The sequence below is a fragment of the Eucalyptus grandis genome, chromosome 1, assembly GCF_016545825.1.
Source record: "Eucalyptus grandis isolate ANBG69807.140 chromosome 1, ASM1654582v1, whole genome shotgun sequence".
Taxonomy (NCBI): Eukaryota; Viridiplantae; Streptophyta; class Magnoliopsida; order Myrtales; family Myrtaceae; genus Eucalyptus; species Eucalyptus grandis.
In genome coordinates, this window is record NC_052612.1 from 41,662,031 (window position 1) to 41,685,393 (window position 23,363).

General features: G+C 39.5%; 2 protein-coding genes across 2 annotated transcripts; both read right to left on the bottom strand.

Moving 5' to 3' along the window:
• Positions 1 to 1,433: 1,433 nt before the first annotated feature.
• On the bottom strand, positions 1,434 to 3,749 carry LOC104443760 (WAT1-related protein At5g07050). Its single transcript, XM_010057289.3, has 7 exons — positions 3,431 to 3,749; positions 3,253 to 3,315; positions 3,028 to 3,144; positions 2,653 to 2,902; positions 2,399 to 2,557; positions 2,163 to 2,314; positions 1,434 to 1,956 (listed from the first exon to the last, which is right to left on the bottom strand). Exons 1-7 carry the CDS (start codon positions 3,634 to 3,636, stop codon positions 1,686 to 1,688), a joined length of 1,218 nt encoding a protein of 405 aa, XP_010055591.1. The 5' UTR covers positions 3,637 to 3,749; the 3' UTR covers positions 1,434 to 1,685.
• A 17,233-nt stretch (positions 3,750 to 20,982) lies between these two features.
• LOC104443769 (WAT1-related protein At5g07050) lies at positions 20,983 to 23,282 on the bottom strand. Its single transcript, XM_010057298.3, has 7 exons — positions 22,974 to 23,282; positions 22,796 to 22,858; positions 22,565 to 22,681; positions 22,190 to 22,439; positions 21,927 to 22,085; positions 21,691 to 21,842; positions 20,983 to 21,493 (listed from the first exon to the last, which is right to left on the bottom strand). Exons 1-7 carry the CDS (start codon positions 23,192 to 23,194, stop codon positions 21,250 to 21,252), a joined length of 1,206 nt encoding a protein of 401 aa, XP_010055600.1. The 5' UTR covers positions 23,195 to 23,282; the 3' UTR covers positions 20,983 to 21,249.
• Positions 23,283 to 23,363: the final 81 nt, after the last annotated feature.

Genomic DNA, 23,363 nt, shown 5'->3' on the forward strand with positions numbered 1-23,363 from the left:
TAACGAAAGAAATGATCTTAAAAATAAACGATGTTACCGTAAATCTCCGTGATGAAAAGAGTGCATCGTTTATAGTGGAGACTTCGCCATCAAGGGACTAAATAAATGAAATTGAATTTTCTAACAAGATTAGTGAAAAGAAAAAAAAAAGGAAAAGGGAAGAAAAGGGAAATGAGTAAGAAGGAACGATGGCCCTAGTGGGGTTTTCAATGAGTCTTTCTAACCACTCCCATTTTATTTGGCTATCTTCTGTCCTCTTGTTCTCCCACTCAACTCCACCCCCATTTTGCAAGAGGAAGCTTTTTGTCTAGCTATAGCTTTCATATAGCGAACGTAATCTTTAACAAAAGAAGAATGCTGTTATAATATATATATATATAATAAAATATAATATAACAATGATTTTTTACACATTAAATCTTATCCCAGGCAATGCATGAGGTGTGACAACTAGGTTAAAACAGATGAGTGGACACCAGCACTCAGACATGGATATTTGCTTGTTCTTAGAGCAAGTAAAATCATAATCCAACCAAATAATTGTGGTGTCAAAAGCATGAACAAATTTATCAAGATATAAGTAGGAATCACCTTTCCTTGCGTGAAATTTTGATATCACAAACCTTTTCCATCTCGATTGAATATAATTGATGGTCTAAGTTTCTTGTACGAGGAAATTGATTCTTACTGCAGTACATGATTCTTGGTGGACTGATTGATGTAAACGTTGATACTCGCCAACCCAATAGAGGCAAATAAATCTAGTGTGGCAAATTGGGAGGCTATTCTTCCTATCTAACTTATAACGATTTGATTGTATTTCTTGACAATACTATCATAAGAAAAGGCGCTGGGAATATACCGACCAAAGAAAGTGATGGCCATGTCCCTAACAATAATTCCTCCTCATTTGTTCTTTTATATATATACTGATAATTTTAATTACAAGCAAGGAAATCATAATACCATTAGATTTAATGAAACATTTTACAAGTTTCATAAACTAAGTAGGTTCAGACCTTTGACTTGTGCATGCGAGCCTATTATCAAGTTGTTTGTACGTCATTGGTGAGATTCAAATGGGTGACCTCCCAATTCAGAGGTGAAAATCTCTCTCGATATCTTAGCCAACTGCACCAATGTGGAGGACTTTATTCTCTCTTTTTTCTTTCTTTTTTCAAATTATAGGAGCAAAGAAAGCATCAAATTAGTAAATGAGATGCTAAATGAAATGAAGATTCGATCAGTAGCTGGCCCAACCAAGGGTTTCTAATGGGAATCTATAAGTCAGTCACTAGACTTCTGAGTGGAATCTGCATCGAATTCAGCAATTCCGACACGTGTGCCCAGGAGATTCTCGAAATTATGTATCGCCAAAGACACATAGCCAAATGCAAAATCATTTATCTCAACAAAGAAAAAACAAAAGAAGATATCGAACAAAATGGAGTTTGCATTATCAGATTTTCGTGTTGACCATGGTGTTACAGAGAGCAAAAGGCTCGTCGTCAGTCATCTCAAAATAAAAAATAAAAAACACAAAAATAAAAAAGAAGAAGAAGAAGAAGAAGAAGAAGAAGAGATGAAAGCACAAAAAGGCCCCTCCTTCCTCTTCCCTCATCCTCTTATTCTCATTCATTACTAAACTCTTCAGTTGTCTCTCAATGTGTCAAAAGTGTGGGAGATCAGTTGGGCCTCGGGGCCATCATGGCGACCAACGGAGGCTGAATGGTCGGGCCTGTAACGGTCACTGGCACTGCCGCTGCTGCTGAGGAGCCAAGGTTCTGCATCTTGAGGTGGTTGTCGTCGTTAGCGGCTTCGAGGTCGTGTGTGTGGCCGTTCTGATGGTCCTTGACTGGCTCAGGGATCTCCTCTGCCTCCTTCTCCTGGTACTCCTTGTACTTGCCCCACAAAACCGAGTAGAGCCCGACCACTATCAGGACCGAACCAAGAACCCTGTACCACATATCAAACGACTATATATTAATGCTTATCACATATAGTATAGTGACCCTATTGATAAATGACGTGATCAAAATTTATGCGAGAGAAAAAAAAGCCAAGAAAAAGGCGTTCAATCCTGGTCCCCCTGTTTCTGCATCTTCGTCGATTGGGACGATGTTAGAAAGAAAACTTTTGAAAGGGCGGCGAGAGGAATTTACCCTCCGAGGTAGATCTTCTCGGCGAGGATGAAGGAGCCCATGATGGCCACGATGATCATCATCAGGGGGCTGAAAGCGGTGACGAAGACCGGGCCTCTTTTCTTCATGACCAGCCCTTGAACATAGTACGCGAGGCTCGATGACACTATCCCCTGTTCGACATGCAACGAATATCGGTCATGATATAGACTTAAGTTGTGCTGTTGATATTTCTTTTCAAGTAAATTTCCCCTTACAGCATAGGCGGCGGCGAGAAGGTTCATGTCGAAGCCAATGGACCAGACGGAAGCCTTGTGCTCCACCACGAACGTCACAGCGATGGACTGAAGCGTGCCCATGAACACCACCATTGCCGTCAGTGAAAGATGTGCTGGGTATCTCTTCAAGGTCACTGCCTGTAATTTCAAGGTTTGAATAATAAGCGAAATTGATGGAAACAAACACGAGTGGTTGGCTAGATATAAGAATTTGTGTATTTGTGTTAAGTTACCTGGAGGATGAAGAAGGAGGCCCAAGCGAAAGTGGCGATGATGAGGAAGATGGAGCCCTTCACCCAGTCCTGGTCGGCGGACTCAGGTGCCTCTGAGCCATTCGTGGCGTGGCCGTGGAGGTGAGCGGACCATGGGAAGGTGAGGACATTTCCCTTGTATAGCGTCATTAGCATGGCGCCGCCCACCGTCACCACTGTCCCCACCACCTTCGCCACGCACCTTACTTTCTTCATGTCCACCTTCTCCATCCTATCACAAACGAAAGAGTATAAGCATATCGTCGAATTCTCAAGAAGAGTACATCACTTTAAAAAAGAGAGTCCCGCTAAAAAAACTCGGCACACCGCTTAGCATATCGGTCTGTAATGCAGTACCTGAAGAGAGCCGCCATGACGAAAGTCATCGCGGGGAGCATGTTGCTCATGGCGCATGAGAAGGTTGGGGATGTGAATTTCAGACCCGCGTAGTAAAGGTTCTGATCGATCACCGGCCTGAGTACCGCAGAAGAAGAAAATAAATATAGGAATTAACATATGAAAGATCTTCTTTCAAGGCGAGTCGAGAAAATAAAAGCTGCAGGGTTTTTCATTAGTACATACCCAAGAAGGCCCAGCACAAAGATTTGCATGAACACGAGGAATGTCATCTTCGGCCTCACCTTCCTGCAAATCATACCAGATGAGTTAATCCCACACGCTCTTCGTTCCTCTGATCTCTCTCGTATGGAGCTAACAGAAGTCGGGACCAATTGGTCCGTCACTCATTAGATATAAGTACCTCTCAAGGATGAGGGCGAACGGGGCGATGACGACGGTGGCAAAGGCATGCCGGTAGACGACGAGGACGTAGTGGCTCATGCCACGGTTGAGGGATACCTTGGTGATGATGTTCATGCCCGCATAGCCGAACTGCAGTGACATCATCGCGATGTAGGGCCTCGCCCTCTGCATGAAGTCGCTCCACCTTCCTGCTTTTCCCTCCATTTCCAAGGTTGCCTTAAGGAACTAGGAATAGGAGAGAAGGCGAAAGTGAGAGAAGGGGTATGATGAGGATGCAAGAGGAAGAAACACTTCAAAGAGTACTTTGTGCTTGTCTCCTAAGTACAGATTGCTGGAAGGAGTGGGGTATTTATAGGCCTTCGGGGTTAGGCTCTTTATCCACTACAGGAGCTCTAGGGTGGTGGCCTCGCGGGTGAGTGTTCGTTTCTCTTGCATTTCTTGTTCGAATATTCTTTTGAGACAGAGAGTGAGAGAAATGAACAAAATAATCATGGAGTGACTATAATATATGTACTAAAATGAATCTGAACAATTAAATCCGATGAGATTCATGTTAAAACAATCAGATTTATTAGAGTATAAAAATATTAAACCATGTTTTTATCTAATAACTTAAACTTTTAGAATAGTTGACAATAATCTTACAAAATTTTGTATGGTATCAGAATAAGAAGTCCTAAGTTCTTTCCTAATGTAATATTTTTCACTTCGGAGTGTTAGAATATTATTTAAATATTAAATTTTCCCTTCATTTAAGAACCACGAAATCTCACAAGATTCAATGGTCCACATTCAATTTAGTATAACGTTCAATAATGCTTGCTCATGAGAGAGAGAGAGAGAGAGAGAGAGAGAGAGAGAGAGAGAGAGAGAGAGAGAGAGAGAGAGTGAGTGAGTGACATGGGATTCACTAGTTAGGGTTTAACCTATAGGATATTTTTTTTCTTATGTGAGGTGACGAGGAAAACAAAATAATAATAAAAATGAAGGAAATGAAAGGGAGAGGGCATGGTGGTGCTTCGCTAATGCAAGAAGAGGAAAAGAGTTACATAATTTGGTGGGGTGGCCCCATCACGTCGACTACGCGGCGGTTTGATATATCACTTATATTTTTTAAATCATTTAGGAGTCATTAACTCCACTTATGTCCCAAGGGAATAAGAAAGGACGACCATGCACTCATAGGATAAACATGTCGATCGGAGGTTTGGATAGATTTTCAGTTCAGGATCTGGAGGTCATTTGTTCAAATCCTACAAATGATTTTGGGTTCGAGCCACCTCTGCGAACCTGACAGGCTGTTTCAAGGGGTTCCAAGTAGCTGATCCTTTTTCTCGTCCACTTGGGTTATGAAGAAAAAAGAGCAATGCTAGTCTCCAAGGGAGAAATTAAAAAAAATTATTATTGAAAATACAGTTTTGTTTTCACAGAGAAGAAATGAAAAATGATTTGTGATCTCTCATTTTGAAGTATCAAGAAAGGACTTTCAAAATCAAGTTCTAGCTCTGGTTCCAATCAGAAATGTCCTCATTAGCTGAGTAAATTACGTGGCAAACCCCAGAACAGAGTCACTCGAACTTGAAGACATATTATCTTTAACTAGCCTGCTAAGAATCTCAGACTTGTCAATTAGCGGCACCTGACATAATGAGAATCCGTAGTTTTTATAAGTCGATCGTGTGCACTTTTACAAGCATCTCTCTTGTTGTTCTTCTTGCCGTGGCACGAGCACTATGCACAGTCATCGAGGCGGGTTGACATCCTTCGATGACGATAGAACTTGTTCTAGATGTGGCCCTGGAAATTGTTTGTCTATATTTTCTGTAAGATGAAATGGAGTTTGGATGCCATATCAAATCAAGCATCGTGTAGTAAGAAGAGCTTTTCATCTCGTTTTGCACTGACCTTTAATTATTCGCATGTTTTTCGAGTGGAGAAATGGAAAGGGAATTGAAAAGCTGTTCCTGTACTTGTAGACAACGTGTTGGGTAAGATTAGACTTAATAGAGGTTTTGAGGTATGTATTCCTCTATGAGAATTGATTCTCATTATAAATTAATGGGGATAAATCCCCATGGTTTTCAAGTGACAAAATTGGAGAGAAGAACCAAGCTGCGCATAATGCTATCAGGAACTTATTTGCCTTTTTGGTTTCATATAATCATGTTGATAATTTTAAATTTATCTCAAAACTCAAACTCATAGGAGAAGGGAGACAACATGTCTATAAAAAGTATATAAACCTTGTAGACAAGTGACGTGATATACTTTAGCATCTATGCTTACACTGTTAGTAACCCAAGAACATGATTGTTTAATGCCAACCGGAGATTCTTATAGTTTGATAATTTGGGAAGAGAATCGGCAATCTACTTTGTTACAATTAGTTCTTAAAATAACTATTATGATCAACGTGAGTATGAATAAAGTAATATTGCTTGCCCAAAAGAAATAAATAAAACAAAGTATGATTATGATATTATTTTGTGTTAGCTGTTCTACGAGCGTCTTCTCTTTTTTCGTGATTTGTTTGTCTCTTTTTAATGCAAGTACTTTCGAGATATGAAAGAATTTTTAAAAGAATATACATTTTTAAAAGGAAATCAATTAGTTTATTTCATAGGCCATTGCGACTAGCTAGGCCATATTCTGCACATGTGATGAGACGAAGCTGATCAAGTATTTTATGTCATAGCAAGAAGTGCTGGAGGAATATTCAGGCCAAACTTTGAGATGAAACGAAACCGCTCTTAACCTCTTCGAACTAAGTGCGGCTTTACTGGTGAAATTCTCAACTTATATTTGCTTATCTATTTATATTTTCATATGTTTCTCACCATATTTGCAAATACGTTTTGGTTGGAAATTGTAAATCGAATTGTCAACACCAACTAGAAAATTGTCGAACTTCGAAAATCTGACATAAAACCTATCTATTCCTCATATTTTAGGAATAGTTGAGATACAGCAAACGAAGGACTACCTTAATAGTTACAAACCCTAATTCGAATTTGAATACTATATTTGAATCATGTGGCTATGTTTTAGGGCACTTCTTTTTTTTTTTGTAGTATTCGAGCCCACCTAGGTAGGCATTACGAAATATTCGATACCATATGCCAACTTATATTCTTTATCCGCTTCATTTGTCATAGGCTCTTTATGTAGATAAAATATAGTCATAAAGATGGAGAATATATGGTGCACTTCTAAGATCCGATCCGACTAAGGAAATGGCCCACGATCACGTAATCACAGAAGAACAAAGGGGCAATCATCACGTCCCAACCCTGTTTTGTATCCTCAAAATGTGATGATGCATTTCAGTAGGAAATCGAATCGTTATCTACCCCAAACTCTTCTAAACCTCTTTTTGGGTATTGAGAATCTAGCGATGTAGCATCCGGCGATATGCCTAGATAAGGATGAAATCAACATGTGCTTCTAGATTCACGACCTTCATATTGCTTCATTTCTCATCTCTTATCGCGACACTCGAGCTTGTCGCAGCCTCCTTCTTTCTCCTTTGTTTATCTGGGTGGAATATGGAAAACCTTATGTACTTGTTATGAATAAGAAATATTTTGAATAGCCTGAGATACATAAAAAACGAGCTTACATTGATCGATCTGAGTCATTCTATGTCGAGTACGAATTCAATTGAATGTCAAATCAACTTCTGATATTCAAAGAAGGTTATACCATCCAGATGTTCGCAGAAAAGGACAAGAATCTCTCAACAGTTTGAGAACATGTTGGGTGAACATGTTAAGTTACTTCGATGAACAGCGTGGCAAGTTCACATGCAGACTATGTCCAATCGGCATCCCCAATATATCCATTTCTATGACGATGAAGAGCCCCACCCATCAAAGCCCTTCCCGTTTTCGCGTTGCGTTTTGTTCTCCTTTCTTCTAATAAAGAAAGATCGAAAGCTAGAGAACCTCTGCTTTATGTTTGTGCCAATTATGAGACTTTTGGAATTGCAATGGAATCGCATGCGCTCGCCAGTTGCTGTGCTGATGTCAATTTCCGCTGCTTTTGAGCGGGGTCATCTGTCGCATTATCCAAGAGCCAAGCTGAGAAGCATCTCGTATATCGTACGTATACTCCACGGAAGAATGTGATGACCAAAAGTATAAAAAAGAAAAAAAGAAAAAAAACGAAAGGTTCGTCTTCAAGTATGCGATTTCCAAAAATAATTAATTATAGGCAACGTAGGTATATTAACGATTTAACACTGCATAAACTCAATAAACCACTCCACTTTAATATCGTTCCAATAAATCCCATGTTTTCTTTCCATCTAAGGAGTATAATCAATATGTGATGTGTTTTTCTCATAAATTGCGCTTATAATATTTTTTGCAAATTTGAAAAGGTGTATTTAGGGGTGAGCATCAATCCAGGGATCATGGATCGGCCCAACCCTACCGGTCCTGGTCCAGTTCCTAGGGAGATTGGATTGGTCCTTGATCCTAGAATTCTTGGACCAACACTGTGCGAGTTAGTCTTCGGTCATGGGAGTTCAAGGTTGGTCCGACCGGATTAACCCCGATTATATATATATAATATATTATTTATAATTTTTTTATATAGAGAAAACCTTAAAATAAACAGCGTTAACAACATTAAACAACTCTTTAGTAAGGAGTTCAAGCAATTTTATATTATTCTTTAATAACTTAGATTTTTAATGTCTTTTACGGAGTCAATAGTCATAATTTACGAATGGGAAAAATGTTTTTACGAGGAGTCCTCACAGCATCCAAAATGGCATAAATAACTCTTTACGGTATCTTCCTTTAGTACTCGTTCTCTTTTGTTTTATTTGTCATCTTAGTCTTTAATTTGCCAAAATCGAAAAAAAAAAAAAAAACTTCTCTGCTCACCACTCGACACTTGCCTTGCTTGCTTTGGGTTACCTATGCCGCTCGCCGCTCGATACTAGCTTGGCTGCTCTCCACTTGACACTCGATACTCACTATGTTTGACGCTCACCCCACTCGACCCTTACTGCTTGCCTTTCTTAACTGACATCGCTTGTCATCAAACCCATTAGGTCGATCCAGTTCTCGGTTGCCCTTTCAAGAAGTACAAAAAATGAAATAAAAAAATATTAGTTGATCTAGGGTTAATCCTGGAACTGGATCGAATCCATTGAATCAGTCCGATCCTCAATTACTTTTTTAAAGAGTACAAAAAATTAAGTAAAAAATTATCGGTTGATCCCAGGTTGACCTTGGAACCAGACTGAACCCATTGGGTCGGTTTGGTTCTCGGTCCCAATCTCAATAGGGTCGGTTCTCGGTCCCAAAAATTGAGGATCGGTACTATGTGGGTTAGTCCTAGGGTTAAGGGATGGATTGGCCCAAGCCGGACCATGCTCACCCTAGGTGTATCGTATAAAACCCTAATTTGCTGAACTTGCCAGTCGATATAGACATATCGGCAACGATGAAATCCAGCAACGATGAAAGCCAATCAATTCCCGAGATAAGTTAAGATCTAAGTGGTCGTCAATTCAAAAAAATAAAAATAAGTGGCAAAATCGAAAGAAAGAAGAAGAAAAGAAAACCAAGTGAGACATATCTCCATGGCCGAGAAGCGCTTTCTTCTTTTCTGCCTCACGTCACAAAAGGCGAACAACAGTCCCAGAAAACAGTTCGACCCATTGTAGCCAAGTGGAGCACGGCGTAGCCAATGGGCTCCTAATCATCCCCAATCATACCGACACCATAGCGTCACACACGACGTCGGATCGGCCCTCGCTCGCGACAGTTGTCTTCTCCTTGGTCACGAATGCAAAGATCTTTCTTCGCCCCTCATCATTGTCGTTCGTGTCCCAGCGATCCATGATCGAGGGGGGCATCCTCTCGTGTCCGGATACGAATGCCCCAACGATCGCTGGACACGAAGTGGATATTTGGGGGACATTCGAAGAGTGGGGGCATTGTTGTTCTCTGAAACAGCGTTCGGACAGTGTCCTACGAACGAACGTGAATAGCAACGGGAGATAAAAAGCGGAAAAAAGGGTCGTGAGATCATCGTTTGGAAGAGCGCCTTGAACAGCAATGGCATGGGTCCTCTTTCAAGGAGACTGTCTTGTGTTTGAATTTTCCTAGGCAATTCCTGGATATACATTGGCAAAGCGAATCATCGACTCCTCCCTGTGTTTATCTCGGTTTCTTATGTGAGCTGCAAATACGAGAAAAATGTCCTAGAGATAATGTGGTTATCTCATTTGTATGACCAATTGAGGCAATGTTAACAAAACTTATCAAATATTTCTTTGGATTTCGAGAGTTGTGCCTCTTTAATTGATATCCATGTAAAATTTTATGAGGATGTTTTGAAATTTTTCAGTGATGTAACATCATCGCACCGCATGATAGGAAGGTTCATCACGGAATAATTTAACAAGTTGCACGAGGGTTTGATAAAGTAACTAGTGGGAGATTTCCACTGAGAAAGTGAAAGTGAGGCTGCCTGGACCTGCTGGTGGCCTTGTGTGGAAATGGGACATAGTGTCTAGGAAGGAGCTCCCAAATTTTTCCAGACACTTGTAATGGGTGCACATTTTTAATTCAATTCTTGCTTTGTCTTTTCTTGGGTGAAGTTGGGGTTAGGTCAAGATTGATCGACAGATAGCCAAAGTTGAAGTGTTCCCTTTTGGTCTTAATTTAGATGGAAAAATTATCAAAACTTATTATATAAATACCAATTCAATTCTAAATTTTTTAATTTGATATTAGTCTTATACCCTTTGATAATTTGTCAATATAGTATTTCTAACTAATTTTGGTTAGAAATCGCTGGCGTGAATGTCGACGGTCTTATGTGGTACAGCCACATCCTATTGTTTATTAGTTTTTTCTTTTGCCAAATTTATTGAATTATCTATTAAGTCAGCAATCTTTTCTTTTGTCTTGCTTACTAGCCCATTAAATTTATCAATTCCTTTTAGAAGTTCCCAACCCCTAAATTAGAATGATAACAAATTTCAATACGCTAAATTACCAATTAATTTTGTATTACCAACTCTTATCATTTACAAAACCTTTTTTTTTTTTTTTTTAATTTGTTACTTGCACTTTAATTTTACTAACTATTACACAAAATTACTTTCATTTGGTGATTTACCAACTTTATTCCTGATTAAGTAACCAATAAAAAAGTTGGCAAACTAGAGAAACAAATAAATATCAATAAGTAACTCAAATACGAATTGGTAACCTGCAACTAGTTAGAAACTTAATTGGAGAAAAGTTTATTACATAATAAAGTTGGTGAATTTAATACATAATTAAGCAAGGTCAATAAAAGTCGGTAAAAAGATGACAAGAGTTGATAATTAAAGGAGAAATAGATCAAAAAGTAACTTAGAGGATAGTTGGTAATCCAATTTTTTTATCCAGTTAGAGTAGATTAGTTGCGTAACCTCTTAAAATGTGGCATGTCAATATACTTGATTAACACACAATTTCTAATGTACTCACTTTCTCAAGTACCAAACAAAAGAAAAAGATATTTTGATCAACATTGAAAAGTAGAAAGCCTTTTTAATTTCATTATGAGAAATTTAAAAAGTTCTTTCTCCTGAAGGACCACTATTGCAAAGCTCTCGTGCGAAGCTTGTCCTTTTCAGACACTTTGAAGGAACGTTCACGCATGCATTTGGCTAATTCCTCATCGTTCATTGCCTCAGAATGGATTAGCAAGAATATACACCGTTCTTTTACCACGTCTTTCTCTCCTTTCTCCTTTTGAGCCGGCAGTTTCCCGGAAAAATGACCAGAAACACCCATCTCCCTCATTTTTCACAAGATCGATTCGTCACTGAAATAATGCAGTAGTGGTTCGTCTTCTGAAGAAACCTGATCACACAGGTATCGCCATCTGTTCAGGAGTTTAAAAAGAAATGTAGCTTTCATATACTTTATGAATGATGGATCTTCCGGCTTTACGAAAACGCCCATTTCTTGATATAAAGATGGCATCTATGATTGATCCATCAAACAGCACCTTTCGTCTTTCGCGTCTCATCCAGAAAAGCTTTTTCTGGTCAAAAGGGTTCAATCCTTTGGAAACTGTGTCAAGTCTTTAGCAGCGTGATCGACCGATCGATCGAGATGGTGTTGCTCTTGGCCCCCCCTTCTTTTCCGCCAAACTAAAGATGTGGCCAATCGTGCTGCGCAAGACAAGAACAACCTAAAACTTATCTTATTCGTGATGCTTCTGCCTTTTGATTGCAAGCCAAGCTTTATATCGGTGTGGAAAAAAGAAGAAAGGATCATAGTTCGGGGATATTACGGGAATGCGACAGAAAGACTTTGATCGAATCCCCCCAATGAAGTGGGAAGTACAAAATGTTTGAAGTTGCGAACCTTTTCTGTTTGTATTGATGAAATGGGACATAGAGATACACCACCAAAAGCAAGCGAAGAGACGTGAGACGTGAAAAGCTTATAGTAGTAAAGTTGATGATGAGTTGCTTCTTTATCCTTTCTGTGTTTGTGCTTGCTCGCTATGAATGGAGCTTCGAAATGTAGAAACATACAGAAAGAAAGGGCAAAGGGTGGTTTCGTCTGACCAAATTGTGGCAGGGTTTTCTCATTTTCCGTACATGTCTCGCCAGGACTCGAGCTGGTAATCGTAACATTTATCTTTGCTAGATGAGTTGTTAAACATTTGATCGGGATGGGGCAGGTTCTGTGTTCAAGTTGCAGCATCTTCCACTTAGGCACTTGGAAAAACTTTAGGTAGGGTATACCTTCGTCACTTTGTGGATGAAGCGCTTTATCCAATACACTTAAACGAGGTAATTTGAAATTATTTATGAGAATTAGTAAACGAAAAATTCGGATGTCCGATATTTATTTTCTCATTATCAATGGACCTCAGAAAAATCTACAACACCGACTCGGTTTCCCTCAATGTCGCAATCTAGCTAGCTACTTTAGGGTAAATAATGCTTGTGATGATGTTTTGTTTGCCATCTTCATTTTGTCTTCCTACTTTTTGAGCACTACTATCTCGGGTCATATGTGGGTGAAGACGAATGGCCATGCATAGATTAGCAAAAAGTTAAATTAAATTAGCGCGAATTGTTGTGAAGTTAAGCTTCCATTTAGAGATAAACAAAACCAAGGCACGAAAATCATGAAGATCGCAACGAAGGTCAGGAAGTGGACTAATTATCGAAATGGACTAAGTGGAGAATCCACCGTCACCCATTTACTTCAACGTGGCAGACGAATCCTAAACTAAGAAGCGCTCTCATTGATATAATTGAGGGCATTACCATGGTTTCTTTATTAGGTAAAACTAAGGAATAAAGTAACGTTGAAAAATAAAATAGACGACGACGGGATATACTTTTCGTTTCGGAATCAACTGAGGAGCCTTCCTTCTTCGCCAATCAACCCTCGTCATTGGGCGAGTCGAATTTCCAACGCATTCACTCCGCACCAACCCAACACCCCACCATCCCCCTCCAAAAATAAAAAACCCAAAAGTGCCTTTTGAATTTGGGCAGATTGCAACTATTTAATGACGCGGACGCCTCCTTTAACCTGTTTCATGGGATAATACGTATGTGGTCGAGAAAATTTTGCCAAGATGTGGACTGTCCTTTCTTTAGGACGACCATTCAATAACCTCGTATGTCCACATATCTGATGTGTCTTTTTTAATCATAATCCAATTAGACATGAGTGATTACTATATGTGAAGTGGTGGGTGGAAATCGATCCAGGCAGATCTGACAGATAGGTGAATAGTAAAAAACAAGTCGAAAAGCTTGCTCTCTGGTTGCAGCTCGATCGCAAAGTGATCAAACCTGCACAAAACAAAATAGCCACTTCGATCTAAACGACGAGGAAAAGTGAAGTGCTTAAAGTGAAATTAAAGAAATTGTGCTTGAAATTAAAGCAGATGGAAGCAAAAACTAAAAGAAATCAAAGGATAAGTACGTCCAAAATAAAAGAAGTCGAAATTCAAACACTTAAAATAAATGTCACTAGAATTAAAATGACTTAAAAGTTAGTGTTACCATGAAACTTGAAATATTGAACGATAAAACATTAGTATTTGCACGAGCTAATTAATTTGTAACCACTCCGGCTCTTAGCTCAAGTAGATTGAGGTGCTCATATTCTTATTTCGATTGAAGTAACCCCAAGTAAATTTCGGATGGAGACCAAATATTACACATATCAAGTCAAAGTTAGGCCGGAAGAGCTCCAGATCGAGGTTGACCTTAGGTGTATAACCTGATTCTTGCCTTCACTCAAATTTAACGTTAATACATTTTGGGCTGTATATATATATCACAAACACCTAGTAAAAGCAGATTCACATTCCCAAAACGAACTCATTGAAACATAAACCATAAAACCTCTAAAAAGATTACATCATATCCGTGACCATATGCATCCATCCTTTTTCTATTTCTTTTTTATATAAGAAAAGAAGGGAACGAAAAAAAATATATTTGAGCTACAAAACTTTCTAACGATGTTAGCGTCAGATTGCACTGAACAAAACAAAACACTGCATGAAGAGAAACGACTCCGCCTCTCTTTTGTCCAAATTAAGAGAACAGAACAAAGCTAAAACATCTTAGTGGAATCCACATCACTGCACTTCCTACCTCACCCGCATCACACTAATGGCGATTTAACTAATTAAATCAACATGGAGTTGATTCTGTCTTGGTGCTGTTGTGGTCATAAGCACGGACTGGGCCTTCTTCGCTAAAGAATGACCCCGACCGTTATAATTAAACAGAAGTTAGTATAAAGAAGTCATCGAAATTCGACAATTTGAGGCTTAGAAAGATGGCTTTTGGGGCGACACATCTCGGTACAAAAGGTTAGTTGTCTTCAATTAGGAGTCGCAGGTGTGTTTTTTGCAATGCGATCTCCCTTTAAATGAAAAGAGATTAGAGACAGCTACGAGCGCCTGCCTACCCATTTCGTGGACATTAATTAAGGAACCGCTTGGTTTATAATTGATTAAATCAATCTCCACATCTAATTTTTTATTTTATTTTATAATTTCGCTTAGTTGGGAAGCTAGGCAGATGATGACACCCTTTCGCATTTCGAAATTCAACCCACCACGACCAAGACGGCTACTGTTCTCCACATATTGCTCTTATTTGACTTATGTTGCGTAGGAAAAGAGACGGATAAACATGCCAAAAACATACTTACTCTCTCTCTCTCTCTCTCTCTCTCTCTCTCTCTCTTTTCTCTCGTGGTGTGCTGTATTTTTTTTTTTTCCAACACTATTCTGATTTCTACAAGAGGCTCGTGATCAGGCCCGACAATGCTTTGATATGATTGTGCCGCCTCGAACTTTCCCACTACGGACTAGATATGTCAGGGTCAAATGTCGAAACACAATCTAGAAATCGAACAGAAAATCAAGCAGAGAACCAGGACACACGTAGAGTCTCCGTGGTTCGGCAATTACTATCCTTGATGGATGACATTGCATATACCGGAAAGGAGGATTGACATCGCATTTGCAAGGACGGAAAGATGGAGCGGTTAAAAATTAATCATCGACACTGCCTTGTTAATTGTTCCTGTGGTAATGTTGACAGTGAGGGGCAACATTTCTTACTGTCACTTCTGTCAATTCTCATAGATCAATGCAATTTGCTCTTTTGGAGCCCTTTGTTCTAAGCACGGTCGAAAATCCAGGGACCTAGAACTTTAGTTTTTCCTGAACGAATTGCACGTGAATTCGGTTTTTTCGAGCTATCTGAAAACCGCTTTCCATCGCCAGAAAGCTGTCGTTACCAAGGCCACCAAATGAATATTTTCTTTTCGCGGGTCAGAATTGCACAGCAGTACTGAATTGAAGAGACCCTTATGAGCAAATTGCAATCCAGGGAAAACTGACACCCCGGCTCGGCCCTCCTACGGTAGGAGTCCAATCCAAAGAGGCCGAGGAGAGTTACTCTTCTTGATCGGGTCGATTATGGCCGTGAGCTGTCGTCAGGCTTTAATCTCTAGCGTTAAGCATTGCGGAAGTTTCGTGCTGTTTAATCTGACTCTTAAGGCCCCAAAAGGAACGTTTGAGCAAAACTCATTCCCTCTTTCTCGCTCTCTCTGACCTATACAGTTGCGAGAAGTGCCGTAACCTGTACGCATGTTTCGGAATTAGGCCGCTGCAGCTCTAGATGTGGTATAACCACAAGACATTCACCAATCACCCGATAAAAATTGCGTCGCAACACCCTTTTTCACGACTAAGGCTGCCGGCAAGAGAATCGTGCCGAGCCGACCCTTTTTAAGCACACTTGTTCTTTCTAACTATTTAACCGTTGGTGCGTGCACAATAGAGTCTTGGACGATGCAACGTTAGGCATGAAAGAATGATTCCAATCCAGTTATATCCTAAGTAGCACCAACACAACACAACACGAAATGCCGACACGTCATTTATTAAAAAAATAGAGAATTCCGATATGTTGAGACATGTTTTATATTAAATATATATTTTTATATATACATTATACATTATCATTTTTATAATTATTTTAATCAAATTAATTTGATACAAATTCACAAATAAATAAATAATAATAAAATAGCTTAGAATGAATTTACATAAAAAACATTAATTTACCATTTGTTAATATTATTCATTATTTTAATTTGATAAATAAAACTCCATTTTAATAATCCATAAAACTTGGAGGGGAAAAAAACAAGCAATGCACATTCTTGACTTATACGTCAGAGCGTGTAGGAAGAGAAGAGAAAAAAACAAATTTGGGGAGTGAATTGTATACTACAAGAAGTGAGAGTTAGAAGAGAAGAAAATATTGGGTTTTTCTTCTTTTCCTTTTTATTATTTTACATATTTATATTTTGACTCCTCATTTATTAATTTTTTTTAAAATTGATCATATGCCTATCAAATCATGCATTAAAATTCTGAACTCGCACATCAAAATTTCAGACTCACGTGTTAAAGAGTGTCAGAAGAGTTGATTAGATATCGGATTTTCCAACACCTATTGACCGAGTATCGAAAAATGTCGAATATGTATCAAAGTATCCGATATGATATGAAAGTTCCAAAGAGTTTTGATACTTCCTAAGTTATACCTTAGAATCTACAATGAAAAGAGCCCCTCGACGGAATGAACATATTGGAATAGGTATTTTCTTCATGTCTTCACTTGAGAGGAACGCACATGGCGAAAAGGGCGTAATCATTTCTGTATCTTCTTCTGTAAATTCGGACGAGAGGAAATGACAACGAACGCGGAATCGAAAACGAAAAGGGAGACTAGGTTTGTCTCGTTCTGTCTGGCCAGACGTCTAAGGGGTACAAGTAAGTCTGGTCACGCTCACTGACTGAGCACGTGACGTGAACAGACAATTAACAAAAATGGAAACAGTTACAAAGATCGGTGCTTACATTCCATGCCTTTCTTTATGCAATAGAAATACTTCTGCCCGTCGTTTATGATTTATCGAACCAAACGTGATTGCTTTTACAATGCGAGCCAGAGCAGGACCAAGATACTAGGAATTTGAATCGAATCCTCTCGAGCCAAAAAATATGCTCGCTTGTACGGTTCATCAGGATTCCAGATCGTTTACATTGTTTACAGAGATTTGAATCTCAATATCTTGTTTGATTCATTGATGATGTTCCATAATCCAGTACAAGTCTTGAAACTTTATATGTGCACTCAAACTTTACTGTCTAGATATAATAATGTGAGATTTTGCTAAGGCTGCGGTCGATTGTTTTAAAAGCGTCTCTGAATGAGGTTTGACCACGCTTAGCGGTCGGAGATATTGGAGTGCAAGAAGAGTGCAATCTTGCAGAGAGTTTCAATTCCAACGAGGAATTGAGGATTCTTGGTCCTATCTTTTCCTACTTTTCCAACATTCTTGCTAGAAAGAGAACCATGATTACTTCATCCAGTTTGAGAGAGATGCCTACTCTATTACAGTGTTGTGAAAACATCGATTGAACAATAAATAAATGAAATGGGAAAATAAAACAGGCACCATAGGTTCAATCAGTGTAACCTACATTCAACAAAAAAGCAATAGAAGATTTCATTATAAATTAAACGATATAATGGAGATTACAAGCATATTTTAGTTATTTAAACACTTTCAATGTTTTCCAACCCCAATTATGCTTAATAATTCACACAATTGTTTCCACAATTCTCCATGAAATAATCTCTCAAGTTTGTAGAGGAATTATGCAAAATCTTACCAAGCAATTTTATCTTTTAACTCTTTAATTCGTGCAAGAACAAGTCAGATTGTTTTTTGAAGAGTTCGCACGAGCTCAAGATTTTTGGTCCAAGCACTAACATTCCTGTCCAACTAATCTGGTTGAATATATGTCTTGAGTTTGACCCCAAAGAGAAAACTTTCCTCGTTTAAGTGGTTTTCTAGTTTCATTAGGTCTCCTAAAAAGAGTTTCCTATTGGCTTTAGACAAAATATCGTATCAACCTCGGGAAAAAAGAAATAATCTAAACTCTTCTTACTCATTTAATAGAAACGTTTTAGCTAATGGGTAGTCGCTTGGTCACTTTGCTAAGCAATCTTTGAATTGGCATCATTAAGTGACAATCATAGTAGTTAGGACACAATACATGCACGCCAATGCCAATGGTGGTAAGAGGTAGTTATTAATATAGTCTTTCTAACAAGAAAATTACCAAAAAAATATCAAATTTATTGTAACGATACCAATTTCGTCTTAATTTTTTTTGTCAATTCAATTTTAATTTTTTTGCAATTGTATCGATTTAATCCATCTGGCCAATTATGATTAACTGGTGTTGACGTGAATGCCAGCCGACGCTGATGTGGATAAATTTAAATAATATTTTTATTTTTATTTATTATTTTTTTAATTTTTTTTTTTTTTTATTTTGTACCTTCTTTTGCTTTTTTGCCCCCATAGTGGCCTGCAATGCTATGAAGTAAAAGAAAGAAGAAAAAAAGGAAAGAAAATAATAAGATATTATTAAAAAAAATTTGCATCAGTGCTGGCCAACCAAAATTGGCTGACTAAATTGATAAAAATGCAAAAGATTTAGAATTGAGTAAGCAAAACAAAAAAGGTTTTAGGATCAAATTGATATAATTGCAATATGTTTAAGACTATTTTAGTAATTTTTCTTCTTCTAGCAGTAGTTAACAAACCAAATCCCTATTTTTCTCTTTTGTTTATCATTTGAAAAAAATTACAAATACCATCTTTAGATGTACTTTTCATGCCGAATACTCTACATTGAGGTCCGGCTGATAAATACTTTTCCGATCGTTCATGCGTGATGCTGCTTAGAAGTGCATACGAGGAGAAACTAACCTTTTTTTAAGTTGAGAAGAAAGTAGCCTTTTTTATAAGTTGGGAGTAGGTTTTGAAATGTGACGAGAAATTTGATACGGCAAAGCAAAGACGGTGATGCTTTTCTATAATTATCTCTTTTATCATCGTATTGTGAGCGTGCATACATATGACATTACGCCCTTTTCGTTTCTCTTTTTCACTTCACTTCACTTCACTTCACTTCTTTAGTGTTATTTTCTTTCACCCATTTCTCGTTGGCCAAGGTAGAGTTGGTTTTCCATCTCTGTCACGCTGCTCTCCAAGGGATCCATATGGAAAACCCTTTTCCTACTGCATTGTCCACAGCGATCGAGACGGTTTGATTAGTAAAGTAACGGCGTGGAATTTGGGCATGACAACCTTGCAGCTAGGCCAGGTATAGATACCATCTTAGCTCAAAGGTCCTTCTCCGACTAAAGCAAGTGCGCACTGTTGTTTTCTTTGCTACAATTAATTCAAGTGCGCACTTGGAGATCACCCCTTTTCCATCTTTTCCCTTGCGTTTCGTCTAACCTCTTGTGTCGTTCCGCTCATGCCTTTCCACTTAGCTATCTAAGGGGTTAGCACTTTTAAGGACCATTGTCTAATTCAGAAAGAAATCCTAGCAATCGAACTCGTTGCTTTCCACCTTTTTCATTGCATCTCATCTGACCTCTCGTGTCGTTTTGCTCATGCTATTTTTTTTTTTCACTTAGTTATTTTATGGGTTAGCACCTTATATTAGGGGTTAGCACTTTTGAGAACCTTCTTTGTCTAAGAAAGAAATCATTACGATCGAACTCGTTCCCCTTTCAAGAATGGATCCAGCCGGGCACTCCTCAAAATTTCCATAGCTCGAAATGCCCCGCTTCGTACCTTGCACGAAACAACCGGGAATGAGGTGATCCACTTTGAAAATTCAGCCAACAGATGATCTTTCCTATCGTCTAATTAGGAAATTACTTTGAAGAGAAGCTTCTTCGACATGAAAATACGAAAAGGGAGATTCTAACCTTAGAAAAGCAATGCGGATAAAACTTTCTATAATGTTACGCGACTCTGACCAAAACGGATGATGGGAAATCTCGTGCGCGCGTTACGAAGTGAGAAAAATGAGGGAAGTGGCGATCTTCGTCCATTCTGCCGTATCCTTCCATTGTGTATAAACTAACTTAGGAAAGTATCAAAGCAACCATCGGATACACAATTGCCCTTTTCCTTATCGGAAAAAGAAGAAGAAGCAACTTATTCCAAGTATATTGAACTTTTGATCCGACATGATCATGCATTTCTGAAGGCACTCAAAGTTGACTATATTGTCATGTATCGGGCACATGGACGAGAAGTTGTTATTGACACTCAAAGTTGGTTGTACCGTCATGTACCGGGCACATGGGTGAGAAATATAATGAAACTGTGCATCATAAAAGTATTGATATATGACAAGTTATCGTCAAGCTTATGGATAGGAGCTCAAATCGACGGTGAAGCAAAGGATTGCCATGTGTCTAGTTGTCAAACTACAATGGTGAAGACTAAAGTGGGTACCTGAACGATTTTAGCGGCAAGTCTTTGATTAGAGTCTTTAAAATACTTCAAGAGGCGCCAAGAGAGCGTGCGATTGAAAAGCAGTTTATGTCCAGGTACCTAGTTGTAGAACTAGTGTCGATAAATCAAGAAACATCAAAACACCGTCAAGGCAGTTACATAGGAGAAGGGCGAGTTGGTTATAGAAGAAACATGCCTAAAGATGGAAGCCGATTAAGAGATTGACAGTTACTTAATGGTTACCAAGTTTCTCTATAAATACCCTAGTCGTCCAATAGAACAACCCCCGAACAACACATCAAATGTCTTTACTTTATCTTTACATTATCGCATTTTAGTTTCTCTAGCTATAGTTGTCAAATTCCTGTCATTGATTAGATTTCGGCAAGTATCTTTATCCAAATTTAATACCATCAATTAAATTTCAGTGCTGTATCTTTTGTCCAGCATCGTCAATTGAATTCCAACGTTGTGTCTTCTATCCAAGTACATTGTCGTTGATTAGATTTCGGCAGTGTGTTGGTATATGTTTAAGCTACGTTGTTGATTAAATTTCAGCATAATTTGGGTTTGACTCAAGAATCCGAGGTTTAGTCGTCAGGATTGTACAGTTTTATTTGTGATTGGAAATTTTATAATATTGCATTTGATATTCTTTGTCAGGAATTAGTACAGAACTTATATCTTCTTCAAATAAAAGCCGTAAATATCACAAGGTGAAAGATATTTCGTTGCAGTAACAAAACTGGCGGAACAGTTTCTCTATAAATATCCAGTAAAGTTTTGTTGGCAAATTCTTCGAACGTGGAGCACGTCCGCAAGACTCACTTCGATCGCTATCCACAAGGCGATCGATTCAGACCGCTCCTCCACGATGTGTTCGGAGATGGTCTCTTCATTGCAGATGGGGACCTCTGGAAGGTACAGAGGAAGATGGCGAGCAATGAGTAGAGCCCGGCCGCTCCAACTCGCTCCGTTGATTCGCCATGGGTAATGAGGCTTCGAGGTCATGTGTCTGGCCGTTCTGATGGTCTTTGACTGGTTCAGGGATCTCCTCTGCCTCTTTCTCCTGGTACTCCTTGTACTTGCCCCACAACACCGAGTAGAGCCCGGCCACTATCAGGACCGAACCAAGAACCCTGTACCACGTATCAAATACTATATATTAAGGCACATATGGTATGGTGACCCTATTGATAAGTGACGTGATAAAAAGTTATGCAAGAGAAAAAAGCTGAGAAAAAGGCGTTCAATCATGGTCCCCTGTCTCTGCATCTTCATCGGTAGGGATGATATTGAAAAGAAAGCATTCGTAGGGGCGGCGAGAGGAATTTACCCTCCGAGGTAGATCTTCTCGGCAAGGATGAAGGAGCCCATGATGGCCACGACGATCATCATGAGGGGGCTGAAGGCAGTGACGAAGACTGGGCCTCTTTTCTTCATGACCACCCCCTGAACGTAGTACGCGATGCTTGACGACACTATCCCCTGTTCAACATGCAACGAATATTGGTCATGATAAAGACTTAAGTTGTGCTGTTGATATTTCTTTTCAAGTAAATTTCCCCTTACAGCATAGGCGGCGGCAAGAAGGTTCATGTCGAAGCCAATGGACCAGACGGAAGCCTTGTGCTCCACCACGAACGTCACAGCGATGGACTGAAGCGTGCCCATGAACACCACCATGGCCGTCAGCGAAAGATGTGCTGGGTATCTCTTCAAGGTCACTGCCTGTAATTTCAACGTTTGAATAAATCAGCTAATCAGCGAAATTAATCGAAACGAACACAAGTGGTTGGGTACATATGAGAATTTGTGTATTTGTGTCAAGTTACCTGGAGGATGAAGAAGGAGGCCCAAGCAAAAGTGGCGATGATGAGGAAGATGGAGCCCTTCGCCCAGTCCTTGTCGGCAGACTCAGGCGCCTCTGAGCCATTCGCAGCGTGGCCGTGGAGGTTAGCGGACCATGGGAAGTTGAGGACATTTCCCTTGTACAGTGTCATCAGCATGGCGCCGCCCACTGTCACCACTGTCCCCACCACCTTCGCCACGCACCTCACTTTCTTCATGTCCACCTTCTCCATCCTATCACAACCGAAAGAGCATAAGCATATCGTCGAATGCTCAAGAGGAGTCCATCTCTTTAAAAAGACTAGTCATATTCAAAAGGCTCGGCACGCCGCTTAGCATATCGATTTATAATGCAGTACCTGCAGAGAAATGCCATGACGAAAGTCATCGCCGGGAGCATGTTGCTCATGGCACACGAAAAGGTTGGGGATGTGAATTTCAGACCCGCGTAGTAAAGGTTCTGATCTATCACCGGCCTGAGTACCGCGGAAGAAGAAAATAAACAAGACATAAGAACCAACATATACAAGATCTCTTTTTCAAAGCGGGTCGAGAAAATAAAAGCTGCAGTGTTTTTTATTAGTACGTACCCAAGAAGGCCCAGCACAAAGATTTGCATGAACACGAGGAATGTCATCTTCGGCCTCACCTTCCTGCAAATCATACCAGATGAATTAATGCCACATGCTATTCATTCCTCTGATCTCTCTCCTATGGAGCTAACAGAAGTCCGAATCGATTGCTCTGTCACTCATTAGATATAAGTACCTCTCGAGGATGAGGGCAAACGGCGCAATGACGACGGTGGCGAAGGCGTGGCGGTAGACAACAAGGACGTAGTGGCTCATGCCACCGTTGAGGGACACCTTGGTGATGATGTTCATGCCCGCATAGCCAAACTGCAGCGACACCATCGCTATGTAGGGCCGCGCCCTCTGCATGAAGTCGCTCCACCTTCCTGCTTTTCCCTCCATTTGCAAGGTTGCCATAAGGAACTAGGAATAGGAGAGGAGGCGAGAGTGAGAGAAGGGGCTTGATGAGGATGCAAGAGAAGGAAACACTTCAAAGAGGACTCTGTGCGTCTCCTAAGTACAGATTGCTGGAACGAGTGGAGTATTTATAGGCCTTTGGTGTTGGGCTCTTTATCCACTAGAGGAG

Excerpts from the sequence above, each read along its gene's own strand:
- LOC104443760 (XM_010057289.3), bottom strand. The coding sequence starts at position 3,636 with ATGGAGGGAAAAGCAGGAAGGTGGAGCGACTTCATGCAGAGGGCGAGG. Across the intron at positions 3,316-3,430 it reads TTCGCCCTCATCCTTGAGAG|GAAGGTGAGGCCGAAGATGA; the intron begins GTACTTATATCT and ends TATGATTTGCAG. Across the intron at positions 2,315-2,398 it reads TTCTCGCCGCCGCCTATGCT|GGGATAGTGTCATCGAGCCT; the intron begins GTAAGGGGAAAT and ends CATGTCGAACAG.
- LOC104443769 (XM_010057298.3), bottom strand. The coding sequence starts at position 23,194 with ATGGCAACCTTGCAAATGGAGGGAAAAGCAGGAAGGTGGAGCGACTTC. Across the intron at positions 22,086-22,189 it reads CCTCCTTCTTCATCCTCCAG|GCAGTGACCTTGAAGAGATA; the intron begins GTAACTTGACAC and ends TTGAAATTACAG. Across the intron at positions 21,843-21,926 it reads TTCTTGCCGCCGCCTATGCT|GGGATAGTGTCGTCAAGCAT; the intron begins GTAAGGGGAAAT and ends CATGTTGAACAG.